At 38.8% G+C, this 18,842-nt stretch overlaps 1 protein-coding gene across 12 annotated transcripts in view; it reads left to right on the forward strand.

The window, feature by feature from the left end:
• TAOK3 (TAO kinase 3) overlaps positions 1-18,842 on the forward strand; it is a 178,154-nt gene that overhangs the window by 143,479 nt on the left and 15,833 nt on the right. For all 12 annotated transcript variants that reach the window (XM_023733765.1, XM_023733757.1, XM_023733764.1 and 9 more), the window contains 4 exons: positions 1,410-1,544; positions 10,537-10,773; positions 12,352-12,480; positions 16,001-16,204. In XM_023733765.1, coding sequence (XP_023589533.1) covers positions 1,410-1,544; positions 10,537-10,773; positions 12,352-12,480; positions 16,001-16,204 — 705 coding nt within the window. The remainder of the gene's footprint in view (positions 1-1,409; positions 1,545-10,536; positions 10,774-12,351; positions 12,481-16,000; positions 16,205-18,842) is intronic.

The following is an 18,842-nucleotide window of genomic DNA, read 5'->3' on the forward strand; positions in this document are numbered from 1 at the left end:
AGAATAAATAGAAAAAAAATCTCTAATAGAGATGTAATGGTAGATATCATCCCAACATACAGAAGTATTCTAAACGTATAAATGGAAAACGAAAATCAGCCCAGTGAAAAATTTAATCTTGGGTCTTGGCTTCTACATGAAAACCTGGATGTAAAATTTAATTTCCCTCAAGGAATAAATGTTTTTGACTTTTCAAAATTTTAGACTGTAATAAAAATTTTATATTGTCTAAATCTCTAATTCTTGTTTTCTGATGAGGAGTAATTATAAAAAATTTCAAATAGTCATGGAAAAAAGATGCTCAACTGACTTCCCACAAATGGTTTCTCCTAAAACCCTCAGTCATTAAGAATTATTTTTTCTTTCCCCATCCTGAATGTGTACCATTTTAAAATCCCCCATGATTGTACATGTTTTTGAGCTATTAACTATTATATCTTCTTTTCTGAAGAATTAGAGCTACTTACTGACTGACCACTCCATCTTTTATGGAGAGGAATAGCCTCCTTTGAAAGCATTTTTCCCCTTTAAAAGTCATTTCAGTTGCATTTAAGGAACACCCATTATCATCCTTTCAGGGAATGTTATTTTTTTCACTGGGCGTTACAATAAGCTTAATCATCTTTGCCTATCAAAAAGCCTAGGCTTAATTAAATCAGTGAAGGACATTAAATTCCATCTTTACTCACTCTGGTGACCATACCTATGCTGAGTTGAGGAAGAATTTGTGAAAGTACCATTTGGTTAAAATTGTATGCCTGTCTCTTTAAATCTGAAAAAAAAAAATCCTTTCTGAAGCTGTAGAGAGAAGGTGCTAGAACTGTGTACGATCATGACTGGAAAGCAGGATCCCTCAGTGACTGCTGAATCTTCCCAGCACAAGACAGAGAGGCAGTTCAGCACAAGCCTACACTGGTTCTAGGCAGAACGATGATCCTACCGAACAGAGCTCAAATAAAATTAAATTGAGAAAGCAGATCTTTCAAGGGAATGAGGCGGAGGCTCGCTTTTATGTTAAAAGCAACCAGCATCCTCCCTGCTAGACATGGACATGACATTTTTAAAGGAATTCTTTGGTTACAGCGTTTTAAACAAACTGTTCTAAGGAGTCTGTACATTGCATTGTTTTTTCTATTCTTTTTTTCTTTTGCATATATGTAATTCTGGAGGTAAAGAAAAAGCCTGCCAGGGATTCAGAAGGCATCCCACTAGCGATCAGCTGACATTCCTAACTGAAGGCTGCAATGTGTTGCTTATTCATTTTGTACCGTGGGAGCTGCGGGGACTAGCAGGAGCTAAACTATGCATTTCAAACAGCAGTGCTTGTGCAGAAAGAGGGGTGAGAGAGAGGCAGCCGGCGAGGAAAGAGCACAGCTGGACTTTCTCCTTGTTTTTATCCATTTCTGCAGGATCATGTATTCATAAGGGATGAGGCGGGCCACGGCGATCCCAGGCCTGAGCCGCGGCCTACCCTGTCAGTTCAGAGCCGGGCCCTCCACTACCGGAACAGAGAGCGCTTTGCCACGATCAAATCAGCATCTTTGGTAAGCAAACACCCCTCTACCCATCTTCCCTTCCTTCCCCTCCTCCCCATCTGGCAGCCTCTCGCCCTCCCTGAGCCTCTCTCGGCTTCATGGATGGGAGGAAAGGAGTCAAGAATGTTTTCTCCCTCCTAATAATTTTATTCATTTTAGAAAAAATCTGTTGGCATAGCAACCAGATCTCAGATATTTTAGCATTGTCTACGGCATGGAAAAAAAAAACCTTTGTGTGTGTGTGTGTGTGTGTGTGTGTGTGTGTATGTGTATGTGTATTTGTATATGCTGTAAGTGCAAAATAAAAGGCCTTTCAGATGAAGTTGCTAGCTTATCCAATTTTATAAAAGCTATTTGTCTTTTCATTGAAATAAATAATGCTAGAAAAATTTTTAAAAGATATTGATGTATGTGTATGCAGGGCACTATGCTTTTTTTTGTATAGATGCATGTGTGTATAATGTATACACACACATTAAAAGATAAAACATAATTTTTAAAAATATATGGTTGCTGGCCAATGTATATAATTGTAGAAAATAAGATACTTGCTTCCTAGGGCTGGATTGCTGGTTCGTTCTGGTTCATTCATTTATTTATTGCAACAATGGTAGTGGCTGCACTTCCCCATTTAACCCCTGAAGAATTTCCTGGCACCGATAAAGCGAGAAGGGCTTTGTAGGAGAGGATTGGGATGGTTGTGGGAGGAAAGAGACTGTAGGATTCTTCAGCATTTTTACTATTGCAAATGTGATTGCTGGATGCCCTTGTAGTAGCAAAAGGGGTGTGTGCTGGAAGAGTTAGTTTTCATGCCTCCTCCCCTTGGCCCCCCACGCGTGCGCGTGCGCGCTCCCACACACACACACACATATACACACACACACACACACATGCACACGCACACGCACGCTCACATCCTTCCATCCTTGGCACTCTAAACTCTATTTAATCTTTTGCTTCTGAATCTTGCTTCTCAGCCTAAAAAATTATTGAAATATTAGTTGTTTTGCCCAAATCGATGTTAGAGGTCACATGGGCAGGAAGAGTTAGTGTACACTGCTCGGCTATTACATTTAGAACCTATGATGACATCATCCAAGGCCGACCCAGAAATGATCGTTTCTCTTGTCCTATTTTTTAAACCCGATTTCCACTCTCATTTCTCAATTCTTTTAATAGCTTTGATTATCTTTGAAATTGATAATGGATTATAATCTTAAAAAACCCAAAGGCAGTGAAAATGGAAGTTAAAGTACCTACATTCTGCTGTGTCTTCTGCTTGCCAAAAGCAAGCAATTTAATGTAGATGGCTTATGAATGAGCCCATATTTAAGTTCCTTTATACTGAAGTTTTTTGTAATCTCCTTATTAGGCAATTTTTCATTTTAAAGGAATGATAGACTGTGTAATGGAGATCTTAAAATGCCCACTATGTATTTGCTAATGATTGTTAAGCACTGAAAGTCTGCTTTTGAGTCTAAATAAAGCAGCATGGAATTATGAAATAATAATCGTCTTCATGCCATGATATCTGACAAGAAGAAGAAATATGGTATGTTAGAGAACTATTATTACTTACCATAGACTCTGTGAGACTTGTGCCTTTATCCAGAGCTGTTCATGTTGAAATGAAAGGAAAAATCATGAACAAGCACTGAAAAGCCCAGCACCATGAGCAGATTTGACATCTGAAGCAGACGTTATACCAAGTGGATTTCCCTCTTTGGGTCAGGTTCTCTTCTTTCCTCACTTGCCACACCCTCATTCCCACATCATATATTCATGACCTCTCTTACCTCCCAATAAGATATTACTACTGCCATGCCAGGATGCTCCCACGCTCTCATGTGGGCTCACCCAGGGCTCCTCTGTGAGCGTATCAGCCATCACTGTCTTCCTCTCTGTTCACCATGAAAGCGGCCTCCCTACTCAGCCACCTCAGGGCTGTGGGCGAAGTCCTCGGGAACTGCTCTGAATCCTACAGGCTTCAGAGTGCCTCCAGAGAATAGCTGGGATCAGTCTCTGATGGCGTTTTGATTTGCTAAAGGGCCTCTGCCCCCATGTTAAGTTAAAAACAGAGTAACCGATAGACTGTTGCTTTAGCCACAGAATTACTTATTTTACATGGAGCACTTTCTCCAAATGTAATGCTTAGGGAGTCATGGTGGGATTGATGGAAGTTTATCAGAGTTCAGTGGTATTTGTATCTAGTGGTTTCTAGGGAGAAAAAAAAATAATGGAAGGAAAAAGTGATTATAGTATTTGTGCAATTCCATGTCCCATTTTGGACAATCTGTTTGTATGGATATTTAAAGGTACATTATCAAGTACTAGTTCTACTACCCACTCTGTTATTTTAAAGGCTAATTCCAATAGGAATCTGTAATAAGAACACTGGACTATCATAAAGAATCATTTAATTTTAAAAAATATATTATGAATCCTATTATTTTACAGATCCCAGTCCAAATGAAAAGAACTAAAATCACTTAAATGATATAGAAGTAAGGGCAAGATCATGGGAAAATGAAGGTCCGGTATAATGAATAATCAAGTCATTATTGAAACTTGCTTTCATGTCTCATAGTTGGTAGCAGTACTATATTGATTTATTATTTTGGTTTCATTCTTTACAAATTTTTAGCAGATGCTAACAAACCACAGAGTAATCCAAAGTGAACAACAAAAGGAGAATGAGGAATTTAGAAATTAGTTATCAATTACTAGATAAATAAGTGATGAGTATATATCTAAAACAGACTTGCAAGCTGATGAAAAATATTATTGTTCCTCAAAATTGTTTTATGAGCCTACCTCTTCTACATAAACCTTCAAGATTCCTAGCTCTGTGTTGTTTCCCCTTAGCATTTCTTTCTGCATTGCGCTTTTGAATGAGGTATTGACAAGAGTGTGAAGTCCATGATCAACAGGCTTTTACTGCTAGATGTTTTTATTATTTAGGCACCTGAAAACTGAAATTTTTTTATGTTATTATGCAGTGCCACACAGTTGCATTTGTAACAGAGGAAAAGGAAGGACAGTGAGCCTTGATGCTAGGGGAAACTATGAGGAAACTTTAGAACTGTCATTTCTTTTTATGATAATTTTTTAAGGGTAGAGATTATTGACTTTATTTTAAAGATTAAGAAAAGGAAAGATATTTCCTGGAATCTTTTTTTTTTTTTAACCCTTTCTTTTTCTTTGTCTTTAAGAACGTTTATATTGGGAAAATTAGTTATTTGGGGAAAGGAGTTTTTTATAGTTTTTCAGAATTACTCATCTGACCTCTTGGGGCTTTGAGAAGTGCCTTCCCTGGGTTTTTGTTATTAGTGAATGGAGATCCTAATATTTTAATGAGGTTAGTAACCTATGAAACTGTTGCTACATCTGATGTCACTTCTTAAAATTGTATAATGTCCTGGGTCACTGGCAGTTTCCATAGTAGAAGTTAACGTAAAGAGCACCCAAGGCCATATCTGTCCGACGGTTCAGCCTCTGGGTCTATGTAGGAATTCTCAATGGAATGCAGTGGTCTCAGCACACAGGTGAATTTAGGTGAGAATACACATTAGGGAGACAGGCGCGAGTAAGGAACTCCTACTTTGGAGTCCCCAGGACAGCATGTTGGGAAAAAATCATTATTTTTCTATCCATGCAAAGGTGGATTGTTTTACTTGGTTTTACCAGATTCAGTAGAAAAGCTCATATAAAAAGAGAGTCTTCATTTGAATGTTTAAAAATGCAACCTGATTATTCAGCTGACTGTGAAATTGGATACCTGGATGAGTTTGACAGACAAGAATAAAAATATTAAAGCCTCACCAGTAAATGCCACTGTTTCACCTTTCATGAGTCCCTGCTGTTCCATTTCTAAATTCTCGAAAATGTGTTCTCTTCCTGGATAGTGTCCCAGAGGATACTTATCAAAATATTGCATATCTTCTCTCAGTCTTGGCTTCTTAATCTCACCAAGATCATTGCTGATGCCATTTTTTACTTGTGCTGCCCAGTCTACATGCCCAACCCACATGACCAAAGCCCCTCAATAAACACGTTAGATGAATGAATGAACAAATAAAGTCTCTTCAGCTGGATATCACATGAGAATTTGAATTTGTAAGTATGCATTTCAAAGTTCTTCATGTAACATTTTCTGTCACAAGGCAAAGTTACCTCCTATCAGTCATTACTTTCAGTAAGAACTTAAAACGTTTTTTCCCTAGGTGTTGTAAAGAGTGGAATGTCAAATTCTAATGCCAAAATGTGACTCATTGTATTCTTTTTAAGAACTTGCTATGAATTTTATTTATTCTTAGTACTGAGGTGGCCAGTTTTTTCATAGGCATTATTTTAATTCTTACACATAATTAATCTTGTGAGTTGGCTTTGATCTCTTAAGAGGGTAACATTGTCAGCCGCCCTTCTCCTGTTTTCTGTTCAGTAAGTTGCTCATTAGCCTCCTTAGCACAGTGCTTTGTAAGCACACAGTACACTTTGGATGAGCTGACTTGTTTCAGAGCCAAACGTTGCTGGAATTCAATAGGGTGGTATGGAACAGCTGTAGAAACTTTCTGGAAAAAATTATCCTCCTTCATGGTTCAATATTTTTTATAAATTTTCCCAGGTATATGAAATGAGTAATAAATCAGATTCAGAAATTATACATATTTACCTCATAATCTGCAGCCTGGGCACAGGTACAGTTTTATTGTTAAAGTTGCCCTTTTTCTTAGGGTCACTTTTTCTGATCTATATCGCTACCACCAGAAATGCTTAAAAACCAAAAAACCAAACCCAGTGCCATCATGTCAGTTCTGGAGGGGAAAAGAGACATATTGCTGCTCAGAGCCTGGCAGGAGAAAGAAGGAAACCAGCACCTACTGAACATTTCCTGAGTGTCAGGCCCCTTGCTAGGTGCTTTCACATGTGTTATCTTATCCTGTCCTCCAATCCTGAGGAAGACATTGGTAGTTCCTTGTTGTTAGATATGAAGAAACAGATTCACAAGAGGTTAATTTATCCAAGGTCAGTTAGATAGTAAGCAATGGAGTAAGGCTTGTCTTCGAGCTACCTGCTGGGTGTGGAAAGATGGTACTGCCCATTTTTAGTTGGCCCATGCTTTTGAGACTACCATTGAAAAACTACACTCACTACATTTTTATAGCTTTCTCCCGTTCATAGACTTCTTCATTTTATAATTTTGACTTACCACTCTTTCCAGCTTTGACTTTCTTGGGTGTTGATTACCTCCATTACTTCATAACATAACCACTCTTTTCTGCCACAGTGATGTGAATTTTCTCAGACAATTCAGGAACTGTAAGACCTTGGTTCAAATCCCAGAATTTATAAAGATTAAAGAGATAAATTATAAGCCATAAAACATGATAATAAGATTATGGTGTATTATTTTTTTATTTTGTTGATCAAATAATGTATTCTTAAAACACACAGCATAAATGTAAAGCACACAGGCACGTACAACTATAAATAATGTATTTTTTTATTTTCATGTTAAAACCCACTGCCTTTGAGTCAATTCCAACTCACAGCAACCTAATAGAGTAAACTGTAGACTGCCACGTCTTTCTCCCACAGAGCTGCTGGTGGTTTCAAGCCGCCAGCCTTTCCGTCAGCAATCACTTTAACCACTGCACCACCAGGGCTCCTTTTCATGTTAGGCTTTGCAAAATGAGACATCTGGTTATACTTTTATTTAAATTCATCGCTCTTGCTTGAGCATTGAATCATAAAACTCAGTAGTATCTCTATATGCACCTAAGAAGACATTTACTTTGAAACTTAGAAAGTTTGATTTGGTGACAAATGAAAGGTCATGTTAGGCATTTAAGAAGGTAATTATCCGAATTATCGGAAACATTCAAAAGCTAAATGTCTCTCCTGGAATGCAGTGATGTATCTCTCAAGTATCTGGCTAGCACTCCAGTGCTCACATGTGAAACTTTGTACTCTAATTTGTCTTTGCCACATACTTGTACCAGGTGTGCTCTGGTATGCAGTAGGACCACCTTCTTTGCAGGGACCCATCCCCTAATTAAGGTAGAAAACGTTCTTGACACAACTTATTTCATTTTTATCTTTAGGCTTCCTGGTTTAGGGAAATGGCCATCCTGAGAATATTTTATTGGCTACAAGCCGGTCAGCCATTCTGATGATAAGTGTTAAATGCATCATCATAGCTTCATAGTGTGCCATGCCCCAGCTTTGGTAATCTGGCTAATGAAGGAATGCTAAAATAAGAAAAAACAAGCTTCTGGGCAAAACATATCACAAACTCATTACCCTAGAGCAGACATTTTACTGCCATGTTTGTCTTAAAGACAAGTGAGTACAGAAAGGATTAAATGGTATCTTTTCTGTTGATGGATTTTTTTTTTCCCTAAAGTTGAACTTTAGGAAGACACACGCATAAGGAAGTGAAACTTACACATGCCTTTCAAATTATACTTCTTTCCCTCCTTTTATCAGGAAATGAATCCATTTTTTAAAAAATACACATTATTGTGATGACAAAATACATTATTTCTTTTCTTTAGAGTGTTAAGGTGCCTTTTTTTAGCCTTGAAATATCTTCTGGTTTTATAAATCATTCTTTAAAAAGCACTGTCCTTTAGAAAAGAGAAATGAATATGAAACCTAGTGTTAGTTTCAGCTGGAAAGTTTTCAAAGTTTGGCTGATGTTTAAAGGTGTACTTTGATAATACTATCCAGTTACAGGACAGTGCTTTCCTGATAGTAAGGACTCAGTCTAGTATACAGGGGCACCTTCTAAAAAGAGCAGAGAAACAAATTATTCTTTGTGCAAAATGCACTTTGACCTATAAACTGAAAATAGTAGAGAGAATTAATAGCAGCATGAAATTTTCTAGTAAAACTTGTTTGGAGATTAGCTAGGAAAAATTATCTTATACTAGATAGGAGTGACTAACCTACTTAGTGAAAAAAAGTTATATTTTGTCATTATACTTTTTTTCTAAAATAGGAAAGATGAGAAGGAAGTGCCTGGAAAATCTAACAAGAAGATAAAAAACCAAACCAAACCCATTGCCATCAAGTCAATGCCGACTCATAGTGAACCTATAGGACAGAGTAGAACTGCCCCATAGGGTTTCCAAGGAGCAGCTGGTGGATTTGAACTGCTGACCTTTTAGTTAGCAGCCTGAGGTCTTAACCAGTGTGCCACCAAGGTCCCAACGGGAAGATCAAAGAGAGATAATAAACTGAAGGAAGGACTGGAAAAATCAGGAAAGGTTTAATACAAAGAAACAAGAGTTGCCACAATTTACCTTTTCAGTCTTTGATTTGTTGGATATTTATTTATTTGAGAATGGGTTAAGGAAAAATTACTAAGAAAAGTAGCTATCCAAAAATCATAGAAATGCTTTTTCCTCTTTAGAAGGCCAAGTAAATGTACTGTAAGTTGTTAACATCTCTTTTGTGGGGGAGTGGAGGGATGGACAGGTGCTTTAAAAGGACAGAGTTCTCTCTCTGTCTCAACTCATATTAAAAATAGAAAGTAAATTAAAATAGTTTAGACTATTTTGAAAGGATATTCAAGATTCCTATGACTGTAAGAGTCCCTGGATAGCACAAATGGTTAAGCATTCAACTACTACCAAAAAGGTTGGTGGTTTGAACCCACCCAGAGGTAACTCAGAAGTAAGGCCTGGTGATCTGTTTCCAAAAGGTCACATCCTTGGAAACCTTATGGAGCAGTTCTACTCTGCACACATGGGGTCACATGAATCGAAATCAATTTGATGGCAACTAACAGCAACAACATGACTGTTAGAGACATGATCCTTTTTTAAAAAAAAAAAAAAAAGGCAGTATGATATAATGCAGTGGTTCTCAACCAGGGACAATTTTGTCCCCCTCCTCAGGGGACGTTTGGCAATGTCTGGAGACATTTTCTACTTCATGACTTGGGAGGTGCTACTGGCTTCTAGTGGATAGAGACCAGGGATGTGACTAAACATCTTACAATGCACAGGGCAACTCCTCACAACAAAGAATTATGCAGCCTAATGTCAGTAGTGCCAAAGTTGAGAAATTCCAGTACATTGGCTATAGCATGGCTCTGGAATCAGACAGAATTGCGTCTGAACCCCAACTTCACTCCTTATTAGCTAAGTGACCTCGAATATATATATTATGGCATATCAAAAATATGTAAACCTACAACTAGATGGTGCCCGGCTACCACCACTGACTACTCTGACAAGGATCACAGCAGAGGGTCCTGGACAGAGCTGGAGAAAAATGTGGAACAAAATTCTAACTCACAAAAAAAGACCAGATTTGCTGGCCTAACAGATACTGGAGAAACCCCGAGAGTATGGCCCCCAGACACCCTTTTAGCTCAGTAATGAAGTCACTCCCAAGGTTCACCCTTCAGCCAAAGATTAGATAGCCCCGTAAAACAAAATGAGACTAATGGGGCACAACAGCCCAGGCATAAGGACTAGAAGGCAGGAGGGGACAGGAAAGCTGGTAATAGGGAACCCAAGGTTGAGAAGGGAGACTGTTGACATGTCGTGGGGTTTTATAAAACAGTATATATACTAACTGTTTAATGAGAAACTATTTGTTCTGTAAACCTTCATCTAAAGTACAATAAAAATAAATAAATAAATATGTAAACCTATTTTAACTGAATGAATAAAGTAATTCCCTCAAGTCTCAGCTTCTTCATCTATAAAACAGAAGTGGAAACACCTACTTCATGAATGACTAAGATGAATGAGTGAATAAGGTGGTTTTGAGGATTAGGATAAAGTACATAAAGAGCACCCAGCACAGTGCCTGGTACAGGTGAGTGTTCAGTACATAGTAGGTATTGTGATGGTGGTGATTATAAAAGAAAATCGTGCTAGAGGGCATGAAGAACTGCACGTATTCTTTAGGCTCTTCTACTCTGCCTGAAAGTTTGTCTCGCATGAGTCTGGTCACCTGAGTTCTGTTCCCCGACCCAATCCAGGTTACACGGCAGATCCATGAGCATGAGCAGGAGAACGAGTTGCGGGAACAGATGTCAGGTTATAAGCGGATGCGGCGCCAGCACCAGAAGCAGCTGATCGCCCTGGAGAACAAGCTGAAGGCTGAGATGGACGAGCACCGCCTCAAGCTACAGAAGGAGGTGGAGACGCATGCCAACAACTCATCCATCGAGCTGGAGAAGCTGGCCAAGAAGCAAGTGGCTATCATAGAAAAAGAGGTCAGTATATGCACACATGCCTTTGTGCCACAACCAAGCCAATCCTGTTCCAGTCAGTGGAAGAATGTTACCAAGAGGCAGGAGTGGTGTGCTTTTTGGTGATGGAGGCACATTGTTGGTTTGGGGGCAGGGTGGAGCATTCCAGGTTTTATGGAATTACTTAAAATTGTCATTAAAAGCTAAAATGATAACTAAAGATGTAAGTTGCATTCTTTTTCATTCAGAAATATTCTGAGCACCAGACATTTGATGGGAGTCTGTGTACAAAAAAAGAAACTGCTCTACAAATAGTCTCTTTTAGGGGTCATAGTCCCTGCCTTCAGCTGATTGGACTAGGGATGAGCAGCTGGCCATTGTTGGGGTTTCTAGGGAGAATCTCTTTCCCCTATCCAGGTTTTAAACTAATTTTTAAAATAGAACAGAAGAGTAAGGGAGATAGTCAAAATATCACCTTTATTACTGGTAAGTGTTAGACTGGTAAAATGATTTGTGTCTGCAGGATAGCGGGCCTAATAATACTGAACAAAGTTAAACAGACTTGCCTACCCAGCCACTGGCAGTGCTTAAACCAAGTCCCTTCCTCGCCACCCCCCATGAGACTTACACAGCATGGAAAAGCAGAGGCACATGTGCTCCCTGGGGATGAAGTAACTGGGGACAGGGTGCCAGGGGTGTTTCAGTAATTCCGCTCACCCTCACCACATGGAAGGAGACATCAGAACTGTGGAAGAAGCATTCCTCCAATAACCATCAATCTATGAGGCAGTCTGGCATGAAAACCTCTGTCCAAACAGTGATGGTGTTGAGATCCTTCTTGGAAATTTGACGTGGTAAATGTGGGGAGATCATTGTTTGGTTGATAATGGAGGCTAAAGCTGAAAAGATACATAAAAGGAACCAGGAAGGATAGTTTTCTATCCGTCTCTTATGTCTCTTTTCCTACGTATGTGTTTCATCTAATAGTTCCCTTAAATTTAGATGTAGTCACTTTTAGGAGCTAATATTTATTGGATTACATTGTTTTATCCATTTAGGAGTCCCAAAAATGTCATGGTGTCTAACTATTGTGGATTGCAGCAGGTGCCCAAGAAAACAAAATGTCATTAGCTCTGCCTATTGTACTAGAGATCCACTAGGAAATCTGATGGTTAGAATAATTAATCGGTTAGAGTTTGATTCTTTGAATAAAACTGGCCAGTCATGGTTATTTATCCATTTTTATAATTTAATCCTTGGCCTACCAACAATATGATAAAAATCCTTTATTTTAATCCTTAGTTCTCATTTCATCCACATATTATTTGTGTTTAATAAAAATGTTTATTGTCTACCTTCATATTTTTCCCATAATTGGGAATGTATTTTTCAATGGTAAAAAAAAGTTCAATATTATTCTTTTTCATGTAAGGTACAAGAGAATCAGGACAGACATTTCTTTGTTTTTTTATTATTCATTCAAAAAATTATTGCATGATTTAGCACTTATGGACTCTGTTTTAAATGCTTTGGAAAATTATAGTCAGCCAAATTCTGTGCGATGAACAGATTCATCCTAGATTGTATTTGTTATTTTATCAGGCAAAGGTAGCTGCAGCAGATGAGAAGAAGTTCCAGCAACAGATCTTGGCCCAGCAGAAGAAAGACTTGACAACTTTCTTAGAAAGTCAGAAGAAGCAGTATAAGATTTGTAAGGAAAAAATAAAAGAGGTAAGTGTACCAATATTTGTAGTCACCACATTACCATTAGAGTGGTTGGAGCTTAAAATCGACTCATCTTGCATTGTGTCTAATCCAGTGGTTCCTAAACTTTGTATTAGAATTACTTAAAGTGCTTATTAAAAACAGATTGGTAAGCCCCACCCCTAGATTTTCTGATTCAATGGGTCTGGGGTGGAGTTATAAAATGTGCATTTCTATCAAGTTCCCAGGTGATGCTGATGCTTATGATCCAGGGACCACTCATCAAGAACCATTGGTCTAATTCGAAACCATTCTTGCTTTCTTTGTTCTCTTACTTCAGCCAAAATTATCTTTTCAAAACATAAACCTAGTCATATCACCCCTTGCTTAAAATCATCCATTGGCTTCCCATCACTCTTAGGATAGATTAGAATCCTGCTAGTCCCTACATGGTTTGCTATCAGCCTACCCCTCCAGCCTCATCTTTCACCAGTCGCCCTCATTCTTCACTACTGCAGCCACAATGGTCCCTTCAGTTCCTCGAATATATCAAGCTCCAGCTTTCTTCAAGGTCTTTGCTCATGCTGCCACAATGCTCTCCTCCCACCTAGTTCCTCCCCAACCACAATACTGCTTAGTTAATTCCTACTCCTGCTCCTTATAAGACTTAGGACTCTTTCTTAGGAACTTAACTCAAATGTGACTTCCCCAGGGAAGGCTTTCCTGACTGCCTTGACCAAGACCAGTGCCTCTAGTTTCATAATAGTTGAGTTTTTAATTATACTTTTTTTTCATTATTATTTGAGCTACTTAGTCTACTTACCCTCCTAGCTGGTAAGTGCCACAAGAGCAGAGACCACATCTGTTTTGCTCACCACTGTAACCCTGTGCCTAGTACATGTGAATATTTGATAAATGAATGACTGAGTCTTGAGTGTTTGGTTGAAGAACCACTAGTGGACTTAGAGAGTCCTCCCGAGGGACTGCAATTTGATATGAAAGTTCTACTTTCTTCAGTTTTCCTTTTACCAGTTCTTACAGGTGAATTGTCTACAGTTCCATAGACTTTCCTTCTCATAAGACTTAGGATTTCTTATTTGTAGACTACTAAGTATATTAAGCTTTAATAAAATTCAAATGGGGCATTGTTTTAGTGTATAAAATTACGTGTTCGGGCTCAAATTCTCCTTTTATAGGTTAACAATAGGGGACTTAGCCAGATTCCTCTCCAATTTTTTTTAAATTAGGAAGTGAAAACAAGTGGGTTGGGGTGAGCCTCAGGATATTTTGCCCTACCCAGGTGAGCCACATTAAAAAAAATTTGATTGCCACTGAGAATTGTTGGGCCTGACAGGAAATTATATTTGGTCCACACTGGCTGAATGGAACGAATTTCTGGCACTGTAAGGTCTAGAAAGCCAGGCTATAAGGAGAAATAGCCCAATTAAGAAGGTTCACATCCTCTCCATTTTCTCTTAGTTATTGGCTTGAGCCTAATTACTATACAATAGTAGAAGAATGTTGCCAAATTAGAGGGATAGCTTTGATTTTTTTCAGTAAGATATGTTGAAATTTTCTCAGCTGCAACTACCTTCTTATTTCTACCTCCATGTGTTCACTCATGCCCTAAAGGCCATACTTTATGACTGTGTCTGCCATTGTGCGCTCTTGTAACGCTATGGTATTTGGAGATTCCATGAACTCTACTTTTCAAAAATTCTCCCGTAGAACAGCATTTGAGAGTCTGGACTAAGTCCTCAGGCATAGGTTATTTTTGGTTCACCATACTCAGATTTATAAACCCAAGAGACCACAGACCTAAACTTCTAAGTCTTTCAACATGTTCATGAAGAAAAGCATGCCTAAAGCCAATTCGAGATAGCCTCAGTAAACCTTTCTGTGCAGAGTCAGTATTACTCCTTATGAAGTAAAGCTTACTTCAGACCACTTAAAGTAGCATGCATATTTAGATGCTGATATACTCAAAGCTATTGTCCTGGGAATGACAAAACAATCTCCATTATTCCTACTGCTGATAGATAACAGGAGTGTGGGTTATACAGAATGATGGCTGGTCCGGAAGTAATTTACTCTAGATTTTGGAGTTAATTTTTCTGATCATTATTGAATATGGGTATGCAGTCTAGTGGTTGATACCAAACCTAATAGTGAGGTATGGCATGAAGAGAGGAGTTGCCCAGCCTTCCTGTTGTAACCCAGCTTACTCCATGCTGGGAACAGCTTCTCCTCATGTTGATTCTAAGATCTCACTCATAGAATAGGAAAGGCGAAAGTTGATTATTACAAAGACTTCATAGCTAAATGCAAAAATAATCTAAGTAGTGAGTGAAATCTGTATCACAAAACATTAAATAGATGTTAACAATTAAGGGGTATTTCAACTAAAGGAGTAGTAACCAAATATGATAGGTCAAGCAAGTGAGTATGGACAAAGAGGAATACATTACATTTTCTCTAAAAGTGATCTTTTTACTTTACTCATAGATTAACATCTTCTTGGCTGTTACGATTCACTGCTTTATTCCCTTTACCCATATGGTGTGGGATAATTGTGAGTTTTGTCCTTTTGAAAATATAGGTGGTTTATTTACCCTTCTGATCACAAATAAAGAATACTTTATCATGAAATTCAAACTAGTGACATTTGCAGTTACCTTCTGTCTTTGGAACTTGTCCCCTTCTCTCTGTCTTTTCACTACCACCTTTGTCCAAGGTGCTATCATTTCTCTTGCCTGGACTATTGCAGTATCCTCCCAGCTGTCTCCGTGTATCTGCTTTTGCCTCCTTCCTTCTGTTCTCCACATAGCAGCCACAGTCGTCTTTTTGAAATACATGTCATAATAAGCCCATATATTTAAGCCCATTTCTCCTTAACTTGGCCTATAAGACGGCTACTCATCCTGCCTGCCTGTACAGCCTCGCCAGACGTCACACTGCACCGACCGCCCTGGCCTACTTGCAGCTTCTTGATCGCACCTTGTTTCCTCCCCGACCTTAAGAGCTTTGCACCTGCTGTTTCCTCTACCCAGAGTAGTCTTCCCTCTCCTTTTCCACTGGTTAGCTCCTACCAGTTTTTTCAAATTTCAGCTTAGTTGTTACCAAACTCAAATCTTTTCTTGTAAGGCCAAATACTTCCCCTTCCCAGCAGTTATCACAGCAATTTTCAGTTAATTTCTATGGTTCTTTGATTAATTTTTGACTCTGGACATGGTCTTTTGTTCACCGTTGTATCCTTGCACCTGTATGCACAGTGCCTGTCATGTGGTAGGAACTCAGTAAGTGTGTGTTGATCAAATGAGTGAACAAATAATTTCTGAGAGTGAGAAGCCAGAGACATGGAAACTAACAAGTCTTCCTCTCATTTATTACTCAGTTAATTGACTGATTTAAAAAATGGGGGGAGGGATGTGCAACACGAAGTCTTTCTGCCCTTACATTCATTTGTGTTCTAAATAATTTAAGCTGTTATAGTTCCTTTTGTTTAATGGAACTGGCTTTGTTTTTCTTTATTTCTTTTTTTGTAAAGGAAATGAATGAGGACCATAGCACACCCAAGAAAGAAAAGCAAGAGCGGATATCCAAGCATAAAGAGAACTTGCAGCACACACAGGCTGAAGAGGAAGCCCACCTTCTCAGTCAACAGAGACTGTACTATGACAAAAACTGTCGTTTCTTCAAGCGGAAAATAATGATCAAGCGGCACGAGGTGGAACAGCAGAACATTCGGGAGGTAACAATTATGTTCATAATGATTGTCATTGATTTGCAAGACAGTAGGCTTTGTGAGGGTCATAACCATGTCTGTTTTGTTCAATTCCTACCTCCTTAGCCATTAGCATAGTGCCTGGCACAGAGTAGGTATACTGAAAAAGTCAGTGAATGAATTTACTATTGATAAGAGAAAGCCCACGTGCAGAATAAGGAATCACCTTTTCCAAAATGATTGCAGTAGAATTTTATTGAACACCTATTATAAGCCAAATCACGCACGGAGAATCAAAAAAAGTAGAATAGAGAATTTTTGCTTTCAACATACTTGGCAAGGACTTGCATTTCTGTGACTCCACATGAAACACTTAAATAACACTGTGATGCTCTACAAACTAGTTCATTCGTTCAGCCATCCAGCACTTCCTGAGTGCCTCCTAGGTGCCAGGCACTGTGCTAGACACCAGGTCTACTGAGAAGCTATACTCCCTGCCTTTGGGTAGCCCTAAGTCTAATAGGAGAAACAGACATGTAACGGATTAATTACAATATAATATGTGAGGTATTACAATAACAGATGTATAAATAATCATGATCATATAATCATGAAAGGGCATGGAGTATGCAGTGATTGATGAGAAGCTGAGTGTGGTTAGAGTTCTGGGTGTGTGGACTGGAGTGTCCAAACATCAGTAGTTGGGAGCAGAATATGGAGAGGCTTTTTGTTAAAGCAAGGATCTAGATTTTAGCCTGAAAACAGAGCAGGGCCATCAGAGGTTTTTAAGCAGGAGAGTGACATGATGAGATTTTTTTTTTTTTTTTAATTGAAAAATTAGTCCATCAGTGTGAGGGTTAGGCTGGAGTAGTGAGAAGCAAAGCACTGTGAGGTCAGCTAGGATGCTCTTTCTCTAGCTCTAGTCTGGAAGAGGCAGTGGGGATAGAGAGAGGAGATTAGCTGAGTGACATTTCTAAAGCAGAACAGACAGTAATTTTTGACCAAATGGATGTGGGAATTTCAGAAGAGGGTGGAGTCAAAAATGACTTCAAAATTCCCAGTTTGGGAGAGTAGCTGGATATGATGGCATTAACTGAGATAAGGAAGACAGTTGCAGATACTAAGTTCAACAGGAAATCAGCGTGATCTGGCATAATCAGGGAAAACTTCGTAAATTGGCTAGCACATTGATAAAAATGTCAAAGTTTGCTAAAACCCAGTGTTAGCTGGCATGAGGGGAAACAAGCACTTCATGCGCAGCTAATGATATACGGTAAAACCTGCAAAAGCCGTAACCTGTGGAAGGCGGAAACCTATCACAGAAGGAAAACGCAAATATTTTCCACTAATAGAAAGCAACAGAAAAGTGGTAAGACTGAACCCTGTCAAAGGCGGAAAACTTGCAAAACCCAGAAAAATTAGGTAGTCCCGTCAAGTTGCGTCTCTCACAGCTTTCACTGTATTATCTTTTTTGGAGAGCAGTATTCAAATAGGCGCCCTGGTGACGCAGTGGTTAAAGCGATTGACTGCTAACCAAAAGGTCAGTGGTTTGAAACCACCAGCGGCTCCATGGGAGAAAGATGTGGCAGTCAGCTTCCAAAGAGATTTACAGCCTTGGAAACCCTATGTGATCATTATGAGTCGGAATCGACTGGACGGCAGTGGGTTTGATTCAAATAGAAAAAAAAAAGGGTGAAGCAAACGAAAATTTGTCAAACACATTATTATAGGCCACGCTCAAGCTCTTTATCTATGTTATCTTATTGGAAGGGGGAGAAAATCACTGAACATTTTTGAGCCAGGCAGTGATATAGCTAAAAGCTTACTCCACAGAGATTAGCCTAGTTTGGCTGTGGCACACAGTCAGGATTAGAGCTTGTATTTTCAATGAGGCAATATTGTCCCCAAGGGGGAGAAAATTGTTCCTTGGAGGAGAGGGAGAATCTTAGATATTACAATGGTTTGTGGCCTCCCGAAGGGCCACAGTACATAAACATATATACAGTGGTATTAAAAATTTCAGGGGTGGGGAAGGCAACTGGTGGGGGGTAGCCTCCCTACAGGGGCAATAATGGGAAAAAAAGTAGAGAAACACTGGATTAGAGGAAAGAGACTAGGAAATGGGATGCGGCCTAGGATGGTGGGGGTAACTGTCAGAAGAAAGGTAGGTTTGGAACATATTTTGAAGTATAAAATAAACAGGAGATGACATACACTAGGATATGAGGAGAAAAGATGAACGTAGAATCAAAATTGTTTCTAGTGTTTGAGACTTGGGGAATTGTGGATGTGGGCGGAAACAGGGAAACTTAGAAGTTTTAGTAAGCAAATGATGAGTTCAGAACTAGACACGTTGAGTTTTTCAGAAGGCAAAATACTCAACGAGAAAAAGTCCAATAGCCAGTTGGAAATAAGGTATTGGCAATTATTAATATTAAAAATGCCGGGCAATTATTATTGTTATTCTAATGACATATTTGAAGGAAGATTTAAACTAAGTAGACAATTAGTGTCAATAAAAGCTGTAGAAGGTAGTGACTCTTCAAAAATTATAGAAATGACATTTGTGACTTCATTAGTATCAGGTTCTAACCAATTGAGCTAAGAATAATTAATTATAAGGGTATTTTTTCTTAAGAGCCCAGATTTTCCTTTGTTTAGACTT

Source organism: Trichechus manatus, unplaced genomic scaffold (genome assembly GCF_000243295.1).
Source record: "Trichechus manatus latirostris isolate Lorelei unplaced genomic scaffold, TriManLat1.0 scaffold00061, whole genome shotgun sequence".
NCBI classification, from domain to species: Eukaryota; Metazoa; Chordata; class Mammalia; order Sirenia; family Trichechidae; genus Trichechus; species Trichechus manatus.